The 25,419-nt window shown below is 41.1% G+C and overlaps 1 protein-coding gene across 5 annotated transcripts in view; it reads right to left on the bottom strand.

Moving 5' to 3' along the window:
• Positions 1 to 7,805: 7,805 nt before the first annotated feature.
• Positions 7,806 to 25,419, bottom strand: part of IQCE (IQ motif containing E) — a 44,793-nt gene continuing 27,179 nt past the window's right edge. For 2 of the 5 annotated variants that reach the window (XM_043493955.1, XM_038420051.2), the window contains exons 19-23: positions 21,270 to 21,380; positions 20,057 to 20,187; positions 15,069 to 15,190; positions 14,356 to 14,466; positions 7,806 to 11,517 (exon numbers count right to left, since the gene is read on the bottom strand). In XM_043493955.1, coding sequence (XP_043349890.1) covers positions 11,390 to 11,517; positions 14,356 to 14,466; positions 15,069 to 15,190; positions 20,057 to 20,187; positions 21,270 to 21,380 — 603 coding nt within the window. In that variant the 3' untranslated portion in view covers positions 7,806 to 11,389. Of the gene's footprint in view, positions 11,518 to 14,355; positions 14,499 to 15,068; positions 15,191 to 15,318; positions 15,518 to 20,056; positions 20,188 to 21,269; positions 21,381 to 25,419 lie in introns of those variants that run through there. The other 3 variants (XM_038420053.2, XR_006274804.1, XR_006274805.1) reach the window with 3 other exon arrangements.

The raw sequence follows: 25,419 nt of genomic DNA, 5'->3' as shown, positions 1-25,419 counted from the left end.
TGCTCAGTCCTCCCATCCTTCTTGGGCAAGGAACAAAAACACAATCTAAACTGGTTGTGTTGATTTCTCACCTGCAGTGTTGGAATCAATAGGCTTTTCCCCAAAATAATCAATTTGAATGCATGTCAAAATTAGGGCTAAACTCTAAACAGACTATTTGTATGTCAAGTTCTTTGCCCCAGGTATGAAATTACAGATCCTTTGTCTTTCTCCATTTCACTAGTCAATAGGAAAACACTATTAGAATAATTAAATGGTCCTCCGAAGACAGAGAAGCGAGTAGTGAGATAGCTCAGGAATTGGATTCATGCCCAGTATCTGAATCAGTGTTGTTCAATATATTTATTAATGGTTTGAAGGGGAAAGTGGATAAATCTTGATGAAGATTACTGACAATACAGAACTATTTTGTTTAGGAAAAACTAAGGAGAATCATGAATAACTTCAGATGGATCTAAGTACATTAGGGAACTGGGCAGCACCATGCAAGCTGATTTTAAACTTCCATAACTGTAATGTAATAAATATTGGGCCAAATAATCTAAACTTGTGTGTGCTGAAGGGTTCTAAATTTGCAGGAGTGCCTGAGGAAAAAGAACCAGGAACATATGTGAGAAATTCAAAATTAAAGAGGATTGGTTAATTGTGATCTTTAACAACAAGCTACCTAAGCTTGTTAAAGGGTAACCAAATCTCATGATAATTTCTTGCGAGGGTCAGTAAAGAATGTCCTTCTCCCTTAAACACCGCATGTTGTACAAATTCCACATTCATGTAGGTATACTATCTAGAGGAGGGAATATTCTCCTCTGAAGCACCAAAACATTGAGTCTTAGTTAATGACAGAAGCAGAATAGTGAGCTTGATGGAGTAATACTCTGATCCACTTTGGCAAATATATTCAGCATTTATATTTTTTCAAATTTAACACAGAGCTTTTAGTGAGCAACAGGTAAAGTATATCAGACATAATACAGACAAATAAAGTCAACAGTTTTGTTTATTCCAAATTGAACAAGGAGTTAATAGCACACATCTTGTGGCATACAGAAATGCATCAATATGGAACAATGAAGACAAGAACTCCAAGGGTGTAATTAAAGTCAGAGGGCATTTTAATGTTGACTTTAATGGGGGGTTCAGGATTACACCCCAAGTATTTAGAAATAGGCAAGTGTAAAAAAGTATTAAGTCCCCATCCTACGTGTTTATTAGAGGTATTTATATGCCCCCCCTTATTGTAGTATCTGAGCACCTCACAATCTTTAATGACTTTCTCCTCACAACACCCCTGTGAGGTAAAGAAGTACCATCAGCCCCATTTTCCAGATGGGGAATAGAGATGCAAAAAGACTTGCCCAGAGGAAGTCTGTAGCAGAACAAGGACTTGAACCGGCTGGGTCTCTCAAGTCCTCTCCTGAAAACATGTAAACATCTTAACTTTTGAAATTCATACCCACTTTTCTATCCTCCAAACCCATTCAAGAGTCGTGTTTTTTTTTTTTAATATTCATAGATTCCAAGACCAACATTTTTTGGCCGTTTTGCTAATCTCATCTGACTTGCTGTGAAACACAGGCCATAAAACTTCCTCAAAATAATTTCTAAAGCATATTCCGTCATTTGGGTTCCCATTGTCTTTCCAGATCTTCCATTGGTATGGGTGGGTTTCAGTTGGTCCTTTAACAACCCATTCATACTACCCCAGCCAGTTATGTGACACAAACACCTCATGTCTTTTGCTCTGCCCAAAGAGCAGCTTTTTAATCTTCTAGCACCACTGGGTAGCAAGCTCTAGTCAAGTAAATCACTGCCATACATATAATTCATAAAAATATTACAGAAGATTCCCACGTTGTCACATCTTTTCCCCATTGAGACAGAACCAAGCAGGGTCACTTTAACCAGTCACCCGGGGAAGTTCAAACACAATTGTTATCATTGGATGCCCAAACCAATTTCTCATCCTCTTGGTCGCTGTCCTACTAGGCACTTTCAAGATTCTTATAGCAGAGTTTTCACAACACAGGACACAGCAGTTTCACACACTGCCTTAGGTCTTCAGTACATAGCAATGTGCACATAACATGCTCTAGATCAAAAGGAATTATTGGGAGGAAGTTCTATGGCCTGTGTTTTACAACATGTCATACTAGATGATCACAGTGATCTCTTCTAGCTTCAGAATCTATGAATCCAAACAAACTTCTGGCATTCTTTAGGTCCTGATCCAAAGTCCACTGAAGTTAATGAAAAGACGCAAATTACATGGCTTTGGACTGGGCCCTTAGTTTGATTTGGTGGACAATCAGTACATAAATCAGACCCTTGCATTAAATAAACCCCTAAATATTTAAGTACGAATGGACTCTATTATGCATAACACAACGGATCATGTGTTGTGCTCTTACCAGAGCCATTCAGACATTGTGACTTACCTAAGGTCTGCAACCTGAGTAAGCTGGAGGGTCCTTTCACATTCTCTAACAAACAAAAATTAAACAACACTATTTTTAGCTTAAAAAGTAAGAAGCGGAGTGTATCCTTTTGGGAAATGTATTGAAAACTAAGTAAATTATCTGACTAGCTTCAAGAACTTACAGTAAATAGGGATGATAAATAACAAGCAGCCAGTGCTCTCAAGCAGGAACAATGGAAATCACAATTTCACTGGCCTCATTACAAAGATTGTGTTGTTTTCTATGGAGATTAAAACTTGTAAAAAAAGTTTGCTGTTTTTCATTATAAAGGAATGTTCCCATATGTAAGTGAATTCTTACTGTAGAGGCATGTGGTCTATTATTATTGCAGGAGCTCTCAAACTTTTCTACAGTGCAGACCAAATTTTAACACAGAGATCATCTCATGGACCACCTGCCTCCCATTTGTAATCACATGAACCACGCATTCTCAGCTGTGACTGTAGAACATCCTTGTGGCAACACACTCATGAACTGATTAAACGAAAGAGTGAAAGTAACACGTTTTAAGTATAATTTATTGCAATTTAGGAGCTGGAAAAAATAAAACAGCCAGCACTATGTGACCAGCCAGTTTTTCATGAGCCACCAGTAAGCGTTCCACAGACCACAGTTTGAGAATCACTGGTCTATTTAAATAATTTTATAATTAGGAGCCTTTGCGACATAAGTCAAGCTACAAAAATCTGTAAATAGCTTAGTTTTCTCTATTTGAAAATGAGTATACTATCTACAACTTTATCCTCTAAATACTAGCGGATGAGTATGGACCATGAACACCTTTATTTTCAGGGAGAGATTTTATCATGTTATCCAAAAGCAATTTAGGATTTTACAGTGTCTGCACCAACATAGCTTATATAGATACGGAAAGCAAAAGACTAAAATGGGCTCTTTGAAAAACTAGGATAAAATGTTAGTTTCTGTAAATGTTTTGAAATATATAGTTAAGTTTAATGTCTTTTTGCTGAGGAGGGGCTTTCTGCATAGACAAAAACAGTTTCAAGGAATCATAATAAATGACAGGTTTCAGAGTAGCAGCCGTGTTAGTCTATATTCGCAAAAAGAAAAGGAGTACTTGTGGCACCTTAGAGACTAACAAATTTATTTGAGCATAAGCTTTCGTGAGCTACTGCCCACTTCATCGGAATGCGTTCGATGAAGTGAGCGGTAGCTCACGAAAGCTTATGCTCTAATAAATTTGTTAGTCTCTAAGGTGCCACAAGTACTCCTTTTCTTCTTATAATAAATGGTAAGTAGATTTTAAAACACAGAGGATTCAGGGCTAGACATACAGTAGCATTGCTAAAAAGGAGTAAATATGAGCTACGAAAGCCCAGATCCTTCGGCCCTTTTGTAAGAAAAGCTCCCATTTTCCTGCAGAAGGACTGCAGGATTCTGGTTAAAGTGTTTTGCTTAATTTTTTGTTTTGTTTAAGTGCCATAAAGGAGGAGGCAGACATTATTTTGGATTCACATGTTCTAAGGTTTTTCACCTTCAGTTCAACAAGCTGCAATTGACAATCCTAGGACAAGGAGCTGACAGAGCTCACTGTGAGAGCTGGAAATATCCTCATGCAGGTAACCAGTGGCAAGGTATTTATGTCTCATAATTATAAGCTGAAATGCTCTTGGTTGGAATCCGTCCTACAGATGTTCCTGCTTCAACAGGCTCATGGACAGGAAAAAAATCTCTTCTGCATCCACTGTGCTCTCAGTCAGCAATAAATTGAACATAGAGCCCTCAAAACAACATTGGACCTAGTTTGACAGCACGGCTGTAAATCATTCCAGTGTTTCAGTCTGTTTGAATTACAACAAGCTGAATACAATTAAGTAAGAGTATAAATGACAGAACAACAATAGTATCATCTCGGGGCACCTCATGAGGGTCAAAGTGATATACAAGCTGGAGCTCCTGCGGGCTGAAGAATGGTAGTGAACATGCCTCGCCTGCCGTTGTATGCTACAGGAGAGAACTGGACATGAAAATATTGGAATGAGGGCTGGGTTAAAGGGAACAAAAAGAGGTATCAATGCGTTGAAGCTGCCTCACAAAATCAGTAACAGGTGTAAGGGAAAATATAATGCAGAGAAAAAGATGCACTCTTTAATCTAGGACAGTCACTCTCAACCTTTCCAGACTACCCCTTTTAGGAAGCTGATTTGTCTTGCATACCCCCAAGTTTCACCTCAATTAAAAACTACTTGCTTACAAAATCAGGCTTAAAAATACAAAAGTGTCACAGCACACTATTACTGAAAAATGGCTCACTTTCTCATTTTTATCATATAATTATAAAATAAATCAATTGGAATATAAATATTGTACTTACAGTTCAGTGTATAGTTTATAGAGCATTGTCTGTAATATGAGATTTTAATTTGTACTGACTTCGCTAGTGCTTTTTATGTTGCCTGTTGTAAAAGTAGGAAACTATCTAGATGAGTTAATGTACCCCCAGGAAGACTTCTGCGTATCCCCAGGAGTATGTGTACCCCTGTTTGAGAACCACTGATCTAGGAAGTAGAGATCAAGTAGAGTATTTAATACTAGGCATATTTTCTATTGTAGAGGAGCTACGGTATAGTCTATGATTGAAAGCAGAAAGGACTCTGATCTCTTAGATATTTTGCATCTCTTACGTGAGCCTATTTAGATAATTCTTGCTTACATGAAGACTGATGGCCCCCATTGATTAGATTTTAGTCCCCATTTTTTTTAAAAGGGTATTTCTCCCACTATCACCAAAACAAATGAACAGAATAACCACTGTAGCAAGATATATTTAGGAATAGAAGATGCAAGTAATTCACCTTTACATAAAAAAATGTTCTCCAATCAGTTGGAACCAACTTCAAATGCCGTCTTGTTTGATGGCAATCCTGCTGGAAAAAATGGTCCTTAGTTACTAACCATTGGCTAATGTGCAGCCGTAGTAATATATTTTGTAATTCATTAGCTTTGATCAAGATTCATCAGATACAATCAATCAGTCAATAGAAGGAATGGATCTCCAAAATGAAAGATATTGAAGAGATGGTGAGATTAAGGCCCATTTAAACCTTCAAAACAAGATATGCAACTGGGTGACCCACTTCAGCCCATGCGATCGCTCGAAAAAAAGCAGATAGACCTAGTAAATGTAAAAGCACTTACTCTTCATGGACTCTCTGACAGTCAGTCAAACCATTATACATTTTTCTTTACTTATTCAATGTAATTCTTTCTGGTTGTGCTATAGAAGTATATTATGCAACAAGTAGGCCCACACCCCTGGATGTTATGTTTTGAGTTTGGATAATTCAGACTATATCATGCTGTGAAGCCCATACTCGCTCATTGGCTATCAGATCTTGCATGTGGTAGTAAAGATTTCACCCCATATACAGATTTTTTTTAAAATGCAGGCTTGTACTGTGATAATGCTAGGAGGTCATTTTATGACCCTTTTGAGGCTGGGGGCTAAACTACAGGACATCAGTGAGAGGTCAGTATGATATATGTATCTCAGCAGCATTTCCGCAATCCTACTCCATTCATCTTGGGAAATGCTAGGATGCCACCTTCTAGATATGCTATTTTCAGCAAAAAACAGAGACACCCACAGCCCAATTCCTTCTCCCTCGTCTCCCACCACATTTTAAACATCCAGAGATGATGGGGATGAAGGCAGATTAACCACAAATCTTTGCAACCCTGGGATTCTTATTCCTGCCTGCCTTCTAGCAGATTACAGAGCCTACTGCTAAGTGTATTGTTCTGTGCATTTCCACCATTGCCTGGTCTTAAAGCAGAGCGCTGCATGGTTCTGGTGAATCCAGGCTACTCCTGCAGGCATTGTGCGCCAAAAAATAAAAAATTCTGCTCACAATATTTTAAAATTCTGCAAATTTTATTTGTCAAAATACTACATAATCACACCAGTTTCAATTATTTTGGTAATGTATTTCAAAATACCTGTCAGCAAGTATGTCTGTAGCAATACAGACACTCACAAAATTTCCCCCCAGAAGTAGGGAGTTAAAGAAACCCCTATGACAACTTAGTTCCTGTTCTCTGCCCCCACCCTGGCCCCAATCCCACCCAGGGGGCCAGACACCCACAACCCCCTTCCCACCCAGAACCCAGTCAATACACACGAACCACCTATCCCCAGAGCCCAGCTGCAGGGTCCCCTCAGTCCAGTTAACCGCATCCCCTCCCCACAGGGTACAGCCAAGGACCCCCCAGCCCACATACCCACACCTCCTCCTCTCCAGAGCTCAGCTGTGGCCCCTAAGCCCAGACACCTGCACCCTCCCTCCTAGAGCTCAGCCATAGCCTGCCCCCCCCACCCCCGGCCAAACACCTGGCTTGTTACCCCTCAGAGCCCAGGGATCCCGAGGGAGAAACAGCCTGATGCTGGGTCTCGGGCTCGTGCAGAGTTTCCTGCACACTGCCATCTCCTTCCCTCAAGGCATGCAGGGAACCCTCTAATTCCCTCCTCTCCCCTTGGCAGTGTCTTCTTTGTATGAACTGGGCTCTGCTGGGTCCAGCGGCCCATAGTGGTGGCCAGCAGCACTGCAGCCCATTTTTCTGGGGGAAAGGAAATTCTGCATGCACAACATTAATTTCTGCAAAATTCTGCACTGCACAGTGGCGCAGAATTCCCCTGGGAGTAATCCAGGCCCAGGTTAGTCTTAATCCACCCATAATAGGAAAGGAGATGACTGAGAGGTCAGTCCACTTCTGTCATCATCAAGAACCCAGGAAACCTGTACACTTCATCTTTCTCTGCTTACAGTAAGTGCTTCATGCAGTTGGCATGAAGTTTCTTTTGAGTCTTACACTTGAATTTTATGCCACAACACAGAAAGAGATACAGATGAAACTTCTTGTTGTCTGCACAAAGCAGGAAAATCTGAGGCAGTGGCAGTTTTGGTTGTAACAGTACATTTTCAGGACTCTTCTTTTCAACAGAACACCAGAAACAAATATGTGACATATGAATCTATTGTTTCTGTCAATTCCACTTGTGCTTTGGACAGAGTTAAAGAATGTCTTTCATCCTTAATTCCCCTCCTCCCCCTACCTACTTAGATGAGGACATTAGGAGTATAGTTAACACAAACTCTATCCCACTCTTATCTTCACTTTTCCACCACTCCATCTCCTCATTTGTCCTGTGGAACATAAAAAAGAGGGTCTAGGCACACCTGGTGCAGCAAGACAACCTCTGGCAAAGGGCTGAACAATGATCCAACTGAAAATATAGTGACCACATCTTTAATGCAGTATGAGTCAGGGTAATAACACAATCAGAGGCAGTTTCTGATGCAATTATTCATGAACAATTAATTTATAAACATAAACTTTATTTATAAAGTTCGATAATTAGAGGATAATATATAGCAATTGATTTTAAATCCAAAAAAATCTCTGTATAAATTATGTACAACATTTTCACAATTCTAAATAAAATATTAAAAAGATCATAAAATATATTGTCTCTTCCTAGTGTTCCAAGATTAATACATTTACATTTAATCTACATTAAAAACTGCTTTTTGTCTGGAATTCTTTTTTTAACTCTATGCAGAACACAATAAACATATCAGGCCTGGATGCCACATTTAAAATGTATTTACAAGCATAGGCACTTCAGGACCAAGAAGAGAATGGAGGAGATGTAGTCTCAAGAAAGTTGTATTCTGACTAAACACACACACACACACAAACACACACACAAATGTCCATTTTGTCTTCCAATAGATTTAAAATGGGCAACACTGGCACAGAGAGCACTTCTACAAGAGCAAAATGGAAAATTTGCAATTAGATTAGATAGGTTATAATGGAGTTTAATTTTCATTCAGGCCTTGAAGCCCTTACGAGGTTATCAGTGCCTTCTGCAGCGAACATTTATTTCTCAGAACCTGAATGAGTTTTTATAGGAGCTGTGTCTAGACAGGTCTGAGCTATGCTGATTTTCATTTCCTGATCTCCATGGTGGATTTGGGGGGAGAAAGAGGATGTACTGCTGTGATCTACTTTGAGAGTATTCCTTTCTTCAAGCCTCCTCTCAGCTTTTTGTTACTGACACTCAGAGACAGATAGGAATAAAATAAAGCTTGCAACATTAGTCAGTATTTATATATTGCTTTCAATGTATTCCTTTAATAAATAAAATAAAGCAACATTAAAAGCTACTAATATTGTAGGTTTTTCCCTTCTGCCCATAACAGTTCAGGGCTATGATATAAAATGTGTGCAGTTACTTTCCAAACTAAGAGGTGAGCAGGAGTGCAGTACTCAAGGGAACATCATTTTTTTGACAGCTCAGATTTCAAACTTTAAATTAGTTTCCTTCCAGACACATTTTGATTTGTCCCACCCCACATAAAGTTGTGCCCCTTTACCCCGAACTCACTCTGTGCCTCAGAGAGGTATTCCCTCTACTCTATCCTGGAACTTGTCTGCAGATGCTATTACTTACCACAAATATCCTTTTTAAAATGATTTCATTGCTTAGTGAAAATGAAAGCCTCTCTGCTCTGTATCTGGTTCCTAATGCTTTGTTAATAGCTCTTTATTACTGCCTACTATTTTAAGAGAATATTCTATCCATTATATTCACCATCCAAGTATTTCCACACAGAGTAGAGGCTGGGAAGCCATTCTGGTCCAGTCTTGGCCTTAGCACATGCCATGTACCACACACTATTCCCTTAATCTGTCAGAGCCCTGAGCTCTTTCTAGTCTCTACAGGCATATCCATGACACTTAACCACAGTTTAAGACCTAAAATTTTAGACATAAGCAACTTTTACAGACCTACCACCATTTTAACTAATTGACAATCTCTCTCACAGTTTACGTGACTGTTTCAGAAAAGAAGGAAAACGTCTTCTCTCAGCTTTGGCCAAGAGAATTGTTTTTCTCCCCTCTCCCTCCCCCCATGATAATCACATGATTGCAGTAACAGCGGAATACCCTATCCAATGGGAGTGTAAATGACATTCCACAGACTACATTGGGTATGGAAAGCTCCCAACAACTGCCTCTGGAAATAGTGCAGACAACAACATTTCCACTGATGGAATTAAATGAAATCGGCTGCATTGTGCTGCAGCCATCCAGTTTCCTCTTTGGCTGCAAGTACTGGCACGAACTATGATAAACCTCAGATAAAGCACAGTCTCAGTCCCCTGATTGCAATGAAGAACTGACTTATTAGTATTCAGCATAACAATGCTGACTGATTTTTAATTTAAAAAAGAGAAGGAGGGAGAGAATGTGATAAAAATCTTATACCTAGAATTGTAGTTTGGGTGTACAAGGGACTCAAGAACTCCTTGATGACATCCTTAGCAAGCAGCTGCTAAATGCAGTGCTAGCCCTCTACTCAGGAGAATGGGTGGACTCCCTAAGAATCCTATTGAGTTACTGAACATATTTACAGAATTGAAATATGCTATTGCTTTCTGATGTATGCGACATCTCTTTGCACTCCTGCTCAATTAACACTGAATGAAGGAATATTTAAAAGTATATTTTCTTTAGTTACAGTCAGCATTAGAATGCAATATTCCTTTCCACTCCCCACAAATTGCACTTGTGTTTAAGCAGTCCTGCGAGTTATTGACAGCTCACTTCTCTGCACTGTGGAGAAAAGATGGGACAAGGTTAGGTAGCGGACTGAGAATCAAGAGAGCAACAGATTTCCTGTGTGGCCTTGGGTAGGTCACTTAACCACTCTATTCCACAGTTTCTTGATAATAATCTTTACCTCCTTCACAGAGGTGCAAAATTCATTAGTGTTTATAAATCATGTTGAGAAGCTCAGATAGAAGATGACATATGGGGGAAAATAATATCAGATTTTAAAATACAGTAGTGTTCAGCGATTGATTCCATCTGTATAGATGACATTTCAGACATTGAAAAGTACAGTAAGCTAAACCAGAACACATAACAGTGTATTTCCTCTGTGAAATATTTTCACATATTAAAGATAACCCTGCATAATCCACTGATGGGTCTGCTTTGCTCCACTTACATATCATAAACACGAAGGCATCCCTCACACACCACTCCCCATCATTATGCATTCTCTCCATGGATACCATTATAGTAAATGCAATGGGTTACATGGTTACATATTTCACATACAGTACAGTACACTATCTGTACTAGAAAATACATACTTGGTAAATGCAATAATTTAAGTTCAACTGCCGACACACTTATGGCATAATACACTTATGACAAAGAGAGCTTTCTAGAAGCCTTAAACTAAGTTCTGCACATAATGGATATATTTAGCACAAAAATTTAAAATTAAGTAGATATTCAATAAATAGAGCGGATCTTATGGCATGTTTTCACTTAGCACACACAAGCTGATGGTCACAAACATGCATTCAGAACACCGTGCGTGCATCCTTTTGCCCAATATGTGCAGTTCCTTCCTCTATCTATCTTCATCTCTTGTACCCACATCTACTCTACATTAAAGTCAATGGGACTACTCACAAGAGTAATAACTGGTCAAGTAAGAGTTGCAGGATTGGGCCTCTAGATTGTAAACTCTTTAGGGAAAGGACCTTCTCTTTTTTCCTGACTGTGAAGTGTTCTACACATCAACAGCACTGTAAGGATCCTGCTGATGCACAACTATTGAACAGTGTAACTCCCCCACTCTCAATATAATAAGAACAGGAAAGAAATACAGTAATGAGGTTACAGAGATACAGTCAGTAGAGAGGTTATATAAAACAGAATGATTTTTCATGGCTGAAATAACAATGGCTTTAACATTGCCCCTTTTAACCCTCTACTTGCTTTATATTCCCAGAAAGAAGAAAACATTTTCTTTTGTTTGTGAGCCAGGCCTGTAAAAGGGAATGAGAAGAACCCCCGCGAACCTAGAAGTGGGAGTAATTTTTCTTCACCAGCAGCGATGGAGAGACTACACTATCATCCGAATCATCTGAGTGAGCCTCATCCGAATGCGGAGAGAGTGTGGGCTGCAACTGGTTCTGGGAGGACATGACTGAAAAAACCACAAAGAAGACAGGAGCATCAATAAACATCATTGACAAAACCAGGCCCTTGTGGGAAGTGTAATATCTCTGGGCCATTAGGTTACCACAGTGACTTACGGTTAAGAATAATTCTGTTCCCTCTTTTCCTGCATACAACTATTACCTTTCCCCTTTCCTGAAAGAGCATGGTAAGCATTAAACTGACATACTGACCATGCCTGATTTGTCTTATTGTCACGAAATCTTCTCAAGTGGTTACACACCATAAAATAAAGCAATTTGAGACCGAAGTCATCTCACATCATAAAAACAGTTATTTATTAGCAGGCTAGCAAAGGAAAAATTGACCCAAGCAAGATCAAGTTAAGTAGAAATGTCATGGAGAGGGCTTCAGACAGTCATGCATAAAGAAATGGGAGACAGGTGGCTGAGGACAATGATTGATGACTCACTATGCATTATAAAGTACCATACATAAATATGTTGGTATAGTATGTAAATATTAACAACAAAAAACTGTCACCAGACTATGTTTTATATTTAAAAAAAATATTTTTTTTGGATGAACGGAGGAAGGTCCTGCACTTAACTTGATGGTATTTTTCTGCTGACTCCTGGAAAAAAAGAAAAGTGCTAAGAATGTTGAGGAGGGGGAGGGGGCAAGAGGCATGCATACAGAGCCTGTGGAAAGGGGACCGCGGCAGAAGGGAAGAAGACACACAGAGCCCCTGCAAGAGGGGGCTGCGGGATTGGACAATTCCCTGAAATAGAGGGGGATGGGAGGATGGTACACATGGACTTTGTGGGGGGTTGGAGGGGAGGGGGACTGGAGGAAAGCAAGGATCCTCTGGTGTGTGCAATGTGTTCAGCCTACAGAAGCTATGAAATGTGCACCCCACCCCCAATTAAATGCACCTATGTAAATTCTGTGTGGACTGCTGCTGAAAAGATGAGGGAAGATTTTTAGAAAAATGATTTATGAACTAATAGTACTGAAGATAGGAGCAAATAAAGGGAACTCTTAGAAGTTGACATAGTAATAAAGAGATGTGACTCCTACAATAAACTGCTTGTTTCTAAATGGTCAGTCTTTGTCTCTCTAATAAGACATACCTGGTCATTAGCCTGGTAACTTTGCTGGTACATACTATCTTGCTCTTTTTCCCCCCCCTTTTTATCCTCTTTTTAGGCTCTTTGGGGCAAGAACTTTAAGTCTGCGTTTGTACAGAACTTAGCCCAATAAGGTCCTTATTCTGAATGGGGTCTTTGAGCAGTATTGCAATACAAATAAACAATAATCACCGCTAAGCAGCTTGAGTTAGCTTAGCTGTGTTCCGAGAGTCCATTATATACTACTACAGAGGTGGGAAGAGATGTCATTCTAATTAAATCATGAAGCCAGAAATGCAGAGTTTCACCCTGAGATGGAGAAGGAAGTTATAAGCCAAAGAGTTTCACATATTGTGGTTGTCACCCCTATCTGCCCAACTTTATAGGAAGGAATAAATGTGACTGAACAAGTAGGATCTTATTGAATACATTTAAAAATCAGTCTCCAAAGACTGTTTGCTTATCTTCAGGAAATTCTGGGACTTGAAATAGTTACAGAAGTCACATGAAATGAAGGCCTTGAATAAAATACCACTTATTTTAGCATTTTCCACACAGTGGAGTTTTACCTCTCTATTTATAGCTCTATCTAGTTTTACAAAGGGAAGATTAAGAGGTGACTTCATTAAAGTTTATGAACTAAATACCTATATGGGGAACAAAAATTTGATAACGGGCTCTTTAGCCTACTGGGCAAAGGTATAACAGGAGCCAGTGGTTGGAAGTTAAAGCTAAACAATTTCAGACTAGAAGTAAGGCACACATTATTAACTGCGGGTAATTAGCCATTGTAACAATTTACCAAGGATTGTGACAAATTCTCCACTACTGGCAATTTTTAAATCAAGACTGGATTTTTTTCTAAAAGATATCCTCTAGATTAAACACAAATTAATTCAGGGAAAGTCATGTGGCTTATGTTAGAAGATGGTCAGACAAGAGGACCACAGTGGTCCCTTCTGATTTTATAATCTATGAATCCACTAGAGACTATACAATGAAAGCCAAGATGCCACTAAACCTGGATAATACCTACTGATTCTAGCCTATATACAAGTCCTCTTTAACACTTCAACATTTACAACTCATATGAAAAGAATGCCAAAGGGCAGGGTAACCAAATGACTTCTTGCAAAATGTATTTCCACAGAACACTTACAGCTGATCAAAAATCTAGAGGTCATCAAATGCAAGTTTGAGGTTGGAAGGTATGAGGTGAAGAGCTCATTCAGCAGCTGAATAATTTAAAGCTATCAAGTCCCTTCATAGGTATGATATGACCAGGGAAGAGCATTATTGCAGTGGGGGCTTATTTCACTAGCAGATGGTTAAATCAGGCATAAGCTAAGAGTTAGGGAAGTTGGACTTTTAGTGAATGGAATGGATTCAAATGGTTAACAAATTATAACCAACTGCAGGGTTCTCAGAGTCACTCATCAAGATGGTATTTATGACAGAACATTCTCCTTCATTCAGTAGTTAATTGTATTTGCCTTTTGGGAGGATATGGTCATGCTATCTATAAATGACCAAGCCTAAAGACAAAGTGTCCAAAGAGACATGTAGTATCAAGCCCGAAAACAACATCTGTTAGATTTATATTTATGGATATGCTTGCTCTCTCTTCAGTGGCAAGGTAAATATTTTCTAACCTCCAATATTTTCTAACCTGCCACTTTCTTAGGGGCAATGAACAAACACCCCTTTGCCTCCCACCACATTCTTCCAATACTCACCAGAAGAGGGCTGCAAGGAAGAAAGTTTGTGTTCCCTTGATCTCCTCTCTCTCCCTTCAGCATTAAGTTCCTCCACAACTTTTTCACTGGTCACTTCATTGTCTTCATCATCTGGAATAATTCAGCAGTCAGAAACGTCATGACTGCATAGTGATAGTGCTTTATTATTATTAATTATTTGTATTATAGTAGCACTAGTTAGCCAGATTTTCTAGAGCTAAAGTTATTTTTTTTTACCTGGTCTCTCTTGTACTTGGAGACAGCTGAAAAGACATTACCACATTTATTTGGCTGACTGGGGATGCTTGGCTGATAGGGGATGCTTCTTTATTATCAGCTAACTCTATTTCCTTTAAGCAAGAAAGGTGAAATCCTCCCAACTTCTCCATGGTTGAAGCCTGAAATGTCATGGAAACTCCCAAAGTACATCTACATGGTAGGGGTGAGCTGGAAGCAGACAGGCTGCACAGAGGAACACCATATCCTCTTGGATACTACCCTTTTACCCCTAGAGGCAGTCACTCCAACTCAAGGTTGTGACAAGTAGGCAGGGCAGTATGAAGGGAACTTGCAACTTGTCTCGGTATCTATTTTGTGGCTACAGGATTTCAATCTCCAAGACTACCAATCTTTCACTAGACCTAAAGCTCTCTTTAAAATTGTGAGAAATTCATAGCCCACATACTTCTGAACATAGAGGGAAATCAAATTACCAGGAGAGGTTGATGTGAAGGCTGAAGGGAAAGGTTTCCTGAGTGCTGGTGAGATTTGTTTCTTCTTCCTATTGGAAACAGCAGGGAATGTTTTTTCACTTGAAGCTCTGGAGACAGAAGGCCTGCAAAAGATGCACTGCATTATCATGAAACAGGGATCACTAATCCACCTGCAGAGATGCAGGCAGGAAACCTGAGACAGATACAGTAGAAATAAATTAAATAAATAAATAAAACTATAATGACTCACAGAGGTGACAACATGTAAACCAAATGAGATTTCACAGGTGGACTTTATGTTACAACCACCTCCTTGTTTCATCTCCCAAGGAACAATGTTGGGCAGCGTGGATGACGTAAACCTGCTCTGTATTACTTTATTGCTCTATGGTTGTCTGATTGCTTTATATGCTCTATGACTGTCCGATTGCTGTAAGGATGCTTCCTGACTATATGATGCTAAATAAAAAAGGGGCTTTTAGAAAAAACAAGCAGGAAACAAAACCATGACTAGAGAAAATATACCTAAAGGAGAACTCAAGGACAATAAGGCCATTGCAGAGAAACTAAATTAATTCTTTGCATTGGTCTTCACGGCTGAGTATGTGAGGGAGATTCCCAAAATTTAGCCGGTTTTTTTAGGTGACAAACCTGAGGAACTGTCCCAGATCGAGGTGTCATTAGAGGAGGTTTTGGAACAAACTGATAAATTAAACAGTAATAAATTACCAGGATCAGATAGTATTCACCCAAGAATTCTGAAGGAACTCAAATGTGAAATTTCAGAACTACTAACAGTGGTTTGTAACCTATCATTTAAATCAACTTCTGTACCAAATGACCGAAGGATAGCGAATATGACGCCAATTTTTTTAAAAAGGCCTCCAGAATTGATCCTGGCAATTACGGGCCAGTCAGCCTGACTTCAGTACTGGGCAAACTGGTTGAAACTATAGTAAAGAGTAGAATTGTCAGACACATAGATGAACATAATTTGTTGGGGAAGAGTCAACATGCTTTTTGTAAATGTAAATCATGCCTCACCAATCTACTACAATTCTTTGAGGGGGCCAACAAGCATGGGGACAAGGGAGATGCAGTGGATATAGTGTACTTAGATTTTCAGAAAGCCTTTGACAAGGTCCCTCACCAAAGACTATTAAGCAAATTAAGCTGTCATGGGATAAGAGGGAGGGTCCTCTCATGGATTCGTAACTAGTTAAAAGACAAGAAACAAAAGGTAGGAATAAATGGTCAATTTTCAGAATGGAGAGAGGTAAACAGTGTGTCCCCCAGGGGTCTGTACTGGGAGCAGTACTAGTCAACATATTCATAAATTATCTGGAAAAAGGGGGAAACAGTGAGCTGGCAAAATTTGCAGATGATATAAAACTACTCAAGATTGTTAAGTCCAAAGCAGACTGCAAAGAGCTACAAAGGAATCTCACAAAACTGGGTGACTGGGCAACAACATGGCAGATGAAATTCATTGTTGATAAATGCAAAATAATGTACATTGGAAAGCATAATCCCAATTATATATAAAATGATGGGGTCTAAATTAGCTGCGACCACTCAAGAAAGAGATCTTGGGAGTCATTGTGGATAGTTCTCTGAAAACATCAATTCATGTGCAGCAGCAGTCAAAAAAGTGAACAGAATGTTGGGAATCATTAAGACAGGGATAGCTAAGAAGACAGAAAATATCATATTGCTTCTATATAAATCCATGGCACGCACACATCTTGAATACTGCGAGTAGATGTGGTCACCCCATCTCAAAAAAGATATATTGGATTTGGAAAAGGGCAACAAAAATGATGAGGGGTATGGAACAGCTTCCGTATGAGGAGCTATTAATAAGATTGGGACTTTTCAGCTTGGAAGAGAGACGACTAAGGGGAGATATGATAGAAGTCTATAAAATCATGACTGGTGTGGAGAAAGTAAATAAGGAAGTGTTATTTACTCCTGCTCATTACACAAGAACAAGGGGTCACCAAATGACATTAATAGGCTTGTTTAAAACAAACAAAAGGAAGTATTTCTTCACACAATGTACAGTCAACATGTGGAACTCTTTGCCAGAGGACGTTGTGAAGGCCAAGACTATAACAGGGTTCAAAAAACAACTAGATAAATTCATGGAGGCTAGGTTCATCAATGGCTATTAGACACGATGGGCAGGGATGGTGTCCTTAGCCACTGTTTGCCAGAAGCTGGGAATGGGAGACAGGGGATGGATCACTTGATGATTACCTGTTCTGTTCATTCCCTCTGGGGCACCTGGCATTGGCCACTGTCAGCAGACAGGATACTGGGTTATACTGACGTTTGGTCTGACCCAGTATGGCTGTTCTTATTTTCTTCAAGAAAACACTTAATGAGTCTTTAAGAAAAAAGATGTCTGGGCTATTAACTGGACCATGGCTCCAATAAAGTTAAAAGACTGATTCTGCCAGGGCTGGGGACCCAAGATCAAAAGGATATTAAAAAGTTTAAAAGTCCCTCATACTGGCTTCTCCAGAAGAATGGACACAAGACACAAAGGGGTTCTGCAGAAGGAGCCTGAAGAAACTGGGTTACCTAGCTAACATCAGGGGGACAGGCCTGCACAGAATCAAAGAATCGTAGGACTGAAAGGGACCACAAGACGTCTTCCAGTCCAGTCCCCTGTACTCAAGGCAGGACTAAGTATTATCTATGCCATCCCTGATTCTACAGCCTCCCTAGGCAATTTATTCCAATGCTCAACTACCCTGACAGTTAGGAAGTTTTTCCTAATGTCCACCTAAACTGTGTTTGCTGCAATTTAAGCCCATTGCTTCTTGCCCTATCCTCAGAGATTAACAAGAACAATTTTTCTCCCTCCTCCTTGTAATAATCTTTTATATACTTGAAAATTTTTATGTTCCCTCTCAGTCTTCTCTTCTCCAGACTAAACAAACCCATTTTTTTCAATTTTTCCTCACAAGTCATGTTTTCTAGACCTTTAATCATTTTTGTTGTTCTCCTCTGGACTTTCCACAATTTGTCCACATCTTTCCTGAAATGTGGCGCCCAGAACTGGACACAATACTCCAGTTGAGGCCGTATCAGCGCAGAGTACAGCAGGAGAATTACTTCTTATTCCCTGTTTACAACACTCCTGCTAATACATCCCAGAATGATGTTTGCATTTTTCCCCCAACAGTGTTACACTGTTGACTCGTATTTAGCTTGTGATCCACTATGACTTCCAGATCCTTTTCCCAGTATTCCTTCCTAGGCAGTCATTTCCCATTTTGTATGTGTGCATTTAATTGTTCCTTTGTAAGTGGAGTACTTTGCATTTGTTCTGACTGAATTTCATTCTATTTACTTCAGAGCATTTCTCCAGTTTGTCTAGATAATTTTGAATTAGAGTCCGATCCTCCAAAACACTTGTAACCCTTTCCAGCTTGATATCATCTGCAAATTTTATAAGTGTACTCTCTGTGCCATTATCTAAATGACTGATGAAGATATTGAACAGAACCGGACCCAGGACCCACCCATGTGGGCAGAGGTACCAACTTTGTGATTTTCCCGGGGGTGCTGAACCCATGCTCTGCTGCAGGCCCCGCCCCCCACTCCACCCCTTCTCCCAAGCCTCCGCCCCGCCTTTCCCCCTTCTCTGCCTCTTTCGCTCCACCTCTTCCTGTCCCATTCCGCTCCCCCCGCACCTCTCTTTGACCCCGCTTCTCCCCCTCCCCCAAAACCTCCTGTTCGCTGCTGAACAGATGATTACCGGCAGGTAGGAGGCACTAGGGGTGAGGAGCCAATCTGCAGGGCTGCTGAGCATCCACTATATTTTTTTCTGTGGGTGTTTCAGCCCCCGAGCATCCATGGAGTTGGCAGCTATGCCTGTGGGACCCCACTTGATATGCCTTCCAGCTTGATTGTTAACCATTCTCTGGGAACAATTTTTCAACCAGTTACGCACCCAGTTTATAGTAGCTCCATCTAGGTTGTATTTCCCTAGTTTGTTAATGAGAAGATCATGTGAGACACTATCAAAAGCCTTACTAAAGTCAAGATATACCACATATACCACTTCCCCACTATTCACAAGGCTTGTTATCAAATCAAAAAAAAAGCTGTTAGGTTGGTTTGTCACAATGCATGTAGACTGTTTATTGTTTTAAAATCCTTGTTCTCTTGCTCTATGCAGTGTTCCCACTATAAAAACACATATAGAGTTTAGAAAAGGCTTTCTGGTCATTCTGCATAGACCATTTGTCACAGGCAGCCCCCAGTGTGCAGAGGTGTAGTGGCTGGGGGCTGCCTGTGACAAATAACCCTGCTGAGAAATTAAGGGTTAGTACACAGGGATCTTAGTGTGGGAGAATCATAGAATTCCATCCTGAGATAGGAGAAAGCTTGGGCTTGGTACCTGAGGGGTGAGCTCTGGCAGTAGTGGTTTGTCCTGTAACCATGATAGTATCTAAAGCTTGGGGGGGGGGGCAGTAAACCAAAGAGAGGAAAAGATTTTCAATACAGTCATTGTACATCTAAAAAATTAACAAACCAGTGTGTTCCAGTTGAGGAAAGCCACTGGGCTGCACATGAGATTCCATTCTAGCCTTCTCCCCCTAAGATTAGGGCTTTAGACTCCCCTACACTAGCCCAGCGCAGTAGCAGTGAGCACTGATTGATTACTATACCTTTCACACATGTAACATTTTCTATACTTATTTTTCCCACCTCCAAAGGACAAAAACAATGAGAATACCTGAGGAGATTACAGTTGCAACAAGAACCCTGGCAGAAATAGAAGGATGGGGAATTTTTATTGTATGCCCCTCTTATGCATTTTACTTGTGAACTGTTTATACTGAATATACCTATTGCTCCAAGGGACTCTCTCTTTTGCTGCCTTGGAGCCTCTACTACAATTTTACATCGATATAGCCATGCAAATTAGTAACAATATTGTGTCCTGGTGGAGACATCTGCTCCTGACTTACCTTTCCTCATGCTGTCCTTTACGTGCTAAGTGAGCCCTGAAAACTGATTGGATGAATGTCACAACCTCTTCCTCCTCCTTGAAGTCGGAAGACAAGCTCAAAGAGCTGGACCCGTGAGACATGTTGGGGCCCTGCAGTGTAAAGAGACCAAAGAAAAAAAAATCAGCCTTTTAACAAATTCCTTGCCAACATAACCGCACCTTTGGCATTTTTATTTTTGATCATGAATGTGGTGTCCCCTGGCAGTGAGCAAGCATTCACTTCTTTTGGGTTGCAGCCCAGTGGGGTTTTACTAGACTTCTATTGATCCAATGATAATATGTCATCATACAGTTGTTAAACAACAAACGTTGAAACACCTGTATTCAACTACAAAACAGATAAAGGATAGGCAGCTGAAATGAATGTTAAATTATTTCAGTGGTATTGTGGGCAGGACTCATCCTCAAGCTAAGAGAGTTAAGGCAGTTTCCAAGATGGGTCTGACCTCTGTATAAAGCAGAAGTTTGTCAGTGCCGCCAAACTGAGCTGAAGCTGAGCTTAAATATTATAATGTGTAGTGAGATGGAGGGCCTGGCTAGAGAATTCTTCATTCGTTTTAGACTGCCCTAGATCTAAACGGCTACTTAGGAAACCAGTATATTTACCGCATCTAAAAAGTATAATCAGTAAGGAAGTCTTTTTATATTCAAAGCCTGGCACTAGGGCCAAGTATGACATGATTTAAGAAACATACTGCAAATCTTCAGCAGAGCATGCTGGATACCAGACTCCAAACCAACCATCATTTTCAACTTCTTGTTTCTAAAGCACGATGAGTAACATTTGCCTAGTGCTATGACTCCATGAGTGTCTGGGTGCAGTGCAGCTTTTGAAAAGGCTGCACCCTTTACTCTTACCTGATGACAGAACCAGATAAAGAAAGCAAGCAGCTTGGATACAGGTTGCAGCCTACTGCACAGAGATACTACGGCTTTATTTCTCAGGAGGCCTATGAAGTAGATGGTAAAAAGGAAAGCCAATAAATGGGCTTAACATATTCTGAAATTTAAATGACACCACAGGCCAAAGTATTAAAAAAGCCAACTGGATGAGTTACAGAACTAAACCTGAAAGGCTTGGAAGCCTAGTACTTTGCACCGTAAACTGAATGTAAATAATGGAAAAATTAAGAAGCACATTGTATCTATGTCTTCACTTCCCCAACAATTACCTTATTTCCAAGGCTATGCATGGTGGGAGATTTTCGACTGCGTGTGTTACTCAATAACAATTTCTGCCGAGCTAAATGTCCTCTGAAAGCTGCCTGAATCACAACAGCCGCCTAGCAGGGAGAGAAATAAATGGATGTTAACTCCCTTGAAAGATGGCAGCAACAAATTAAAGTTGAGTCCAGAGGGAAAAAGGCATTACAGGAGAGAGAACTATTTTCCCTGTGCAACGACAACTGTTGGATGTTCAGGCATTTCCCCTCTAATCAAGAGGCACCCTTAACCACTTCACATGCGCTGGTCTGCAATCCAAAAGGGTTCCAACCTATAAATGATAAAAGAACTGCACAGACATACAACTCCACAGTAAATTTAACCTGAGAATCTGCACATTATGGAGCCTGTCAAATGCAATTAAATTCAAGCTACAAACATTAGCCCATATTTCACAGATACAGCAATGCAGTCATATTCCCATCTGTGGCAGGCTTTGTACCTCGTCGACCCCTTAAGTCAGGGGGGCGGGAGGCAACCCCGCCTCTCTATGCCTACGTCCGTTTTCTAAACGCCCCCTCCAGTAGTCAGCACAGTGTGGCCCAATGGCCAGGGTCCGTCTATTGCCTCTTCCCAAGTGGAGTAATGCGGCCTAGTGGCCAGAGTCCATTCAATGTGCCCCTAGGGCAGTGCGGCCTAATGGCCAGAGTCCACCTAATTCTCCTCCTCTAGTGGGATAGAGCAGCTTAGGAGCCAGAGTCAATACAGCCATTTTTGGAGGCAAAAGAGGGGGCCTAGTGGCCGGTGTCTGGGGACCGTCACAAGGGGGTGTTGGCCCCCAGTAGGGTGACCCGGCCCACCCAACTCCACCAGGCCCCAACCCAGGGCACTGATAGTGGTGAAGTGGTCTGCCACGGGGTCAGCAGGGAATCCTTCCAAAACATGCTGGCTCATAAGGGTGGGAGGTAACACTCCCTCACCCTCCCTGGTAGGTAAGAGCTGTAACGGCTCCTGGGCTGGAGCCCATGCCGAGTGCCCTTCCTCCTCAGCAGTCAGCCCTAACTGAGCAGCTCTGAAGGCTTTTATACCTGACTTTCAGGTGGAGCATGCCCAGCAGAGCCTCAGGGGTGGGGCTTCCTCTGCTAGGAGGGAAGGATTAACCCCCTCTGTACTAGTGCGGGGCCAATCTGCCCCATCGCACCATCTTAGATCCCAGCTACCCAGCAGGCTTTGCTGCTTGATAACATCATCAGAAATCAAGTGGAGTCTGGCAACCATTCTGGTGATTATGTTAAACAAACGTTCTTCCTCTCTGCTAAGAGATTTTAATTCTGAATTAGGTCCCCAAAGATCAGAAGATATCAAGGGTATAAAGTGACTTTTTAAAATCACCATTCTGATAGATGTTATATACAGTTTCACACTGGAAGAGCATGGAAAGAGCTTTGGCACTTGTCATCCTTCTCTTTACTAACCTACTCAAAGCAGATTTTCTAAGGCTAAAGAAGAAAATGCATATATTATGTTGTGCTAGCTGAGAAATAGTATACAACAATGCAATTAAGAACTCTATTACAATGAGGGCTGGTCATAAATTTTCTATCAACCCTGTCAAAACAGTTGAGTTTTCTACAAAATTTTTTTTGGGAGAAATGTCTGCTTTCTGTGGAAAACTGTTGATTGTTTTGTCAAAAATCTAAGCACCTGTTAAACAAACTACTTCAATTCAGCTATTCAGTTATGTTGCCTCATGGGAGCTTTATTTCGGTTTCCTCCAACGCCCGGTGTCCTTTATGAGGTGGGCCACCCAGCTGGACTACGTCTCCCATGATGCACCCTACCCAGGACTCGGGTGATACACTGCCCTTCCCTCACCATGAGGGGTGACTGTGGGTGCATCATCCAGACATCAGGAACCAGGTAGGAAGTAGCTCAGGGAGACTAGTTATGGTATCAAATGGGGTCAGCATGTTTTGGGTGGATTCCCCACTGACAGGCATACTTGCCACTCACAGGGCCCTGAGCTGGGATCCGGTAGAGAAGGGAGGGCCCGGGTCCACCTACCCGGCTGCCACCCACCCTGGGGTGATGGGCCACTCCCCTGAGGCCATGCAGCCCATCAGAAAGGGCAGTTATGCTGACTCAGACCACTAGGCCATACATCCCTGAGAGAGGGTGACCTTACTGACTCTTGCTGCTAGGCCATACCACCTTGCTGAGCCAGGCAGCCACAGTGACTCTGAGCACTAGGTGATGTACCCCGGCCGAACCAGGGAGCAATACTGACACAGGCCATTAGGTCCCAGAGGTCTGTGGGAAGGGGTTGTCACCCTGACTCTGGCCATTGGGCCACACAACCTTGAGAGAGAAAGAGCGGCCACAATGATTTTTACTGCTAGGCCACACCGTGACATTTCACTCCATATTCTTTATGAAAATATGTTTATGATATGAATAGGACATAACGTAGATTTACTTTATGCAAGATGGGTCTTGTAAGATATCATTGGAAAGGTTATAATTTACTGAATGTGATTATCTAATTTGAATTCCTGTATCATTTCTGTATCTGAGGTTAGGAATATTGACTATGTATCTGTATTTCAACTATGTTACTTTGGGCGACATTCACAGCTAACACTTCAGGTACAACTTTGGAAAAGCCAGACAGGGCGGATGGCACATCAGTGAGAACAATGGACTGTGAAAACGCTTGGCCTTCCTGTGGACTTTCAATACTGCTACTGACTCACGGATGCTGTGATACTACAGAGTCAGACGGTCTTGTCACCTGATACTAAATATTACCTGGGATTTCTTGTAACTTTCCACTGGAAAGGAAATGGGGCGGGGTCAAGTTTTGGAAACAAAGGATTCCCACCTTATGTAAATCCTATTTAAGGGTGGGGAGGAAGGCAAACGTGGCTCCTCCTCTCCATGGCCTGTCTGCCCAAGAAGAAAGACTGCTAAAGCCACCTGAAGGGAAGGCGGGGGGAGTCCAGACTGAGACAGGGGTCCAGTCTGAAAAGAAATATAACTGGAACTCTGAACCACAGAAACTTTGCAACCAGCCTAAAATAACATTTAGGGTAAGAAATTACATTTTGTAACCTGTTTCTTAAGTATATTGAGCTTAGCTTACATACTTTGTTTTATTTGCTCAGTAACCTGCTTTGTTCTGTCTGTTATCTCTTATATTCACTTAAAATTCACCTTTTGTAGTTAATGAACTTATTGCTTGATTATAATATAACCCAGTTTATGTCATTTCTAACCGGGGCGGGGGGGACAGGAACACAAGAAATTGTGCCTATCTCCCTCCACATTGAGGGAGGGGGCGAATTTCATAAAACCTTTGGGTTTGTACCCCTTAAAGGGAGTGGGCACATGAGTGCTGGGGGAGTCCTCTCACACAGAGCTGACTTCAATCTGTATCTGCAGTGAGGCATGGCCCTACGTACGTACGTATGTGTGTGTGTGTTGCAAGAAGCCGGAGAGCGTAATCCAGCAAAGCAGTAAAAGGGAACCCAGCAGGGGATGCATGGTCAGTTAAACCCCAGCACATCAGGTGACACCCCAAAGGGCCCAAACCCGTAACATAGGGTGACCAGACAGCAAGTGTGAAAAATAGGGACATGGGGTGGGGGGATAATAGGAGCCTATATAAGAAAAAGCCCCAAATATCGGGACTGTCCCTATAAAATCAGGACATCTGGTCACCCTACCGTCACACACACTACCCCAAGGGGTGGTCGTAAGGATGCAACCACGGGGAAAGTAATTACCCCGCCCCACGAGGGGATAGGGCACACTTGCCTTGAGACAGGCACTTCTTAATAAGGGCAGTTTCCATGTCAAATGTCTACATCCAGCCTTTCTGAAGACAAAAATGTTGCAAAAATTATTTTATTATAATGGGAAAACTCTTCTCCATCTCACCTGCAGTTCCTTATACTCAAAAATTCCAGAACCATTTTTGCTCCCATTTTCCAAAAGGATGCATCTTTTGGCAGAGACAATGTACAGAAAATTTGAACTCAAAAGGAGAAAGTTTAGGTAAGTCATGAACAACTGAAAACAGGAGGTCACAAGGTAAACAGTCACACAACCTGAATTATTAGCATAGCAATCACTAGTGCTCCTGATGGAATATTGAAT

The sequence above is a fragment of the Dermochelys coriacea genome, chromosome 10, assembly GCF_009764565.3.
Source record: "Dermochelys coriacea isolate rDerCor1 chromosome 10, rDerCor1.pri.v4, whole genome shotgun sequence".
Classification (NCBI taxonomy): Eukaryota; Metazoa; Chordata; order Testudines; family Dermochelyidae; genus Dermochelys; species Dermochelys coriacea.
This window is presented reverse-complemented; position numbering and strand designations above follow the sequence as displayed.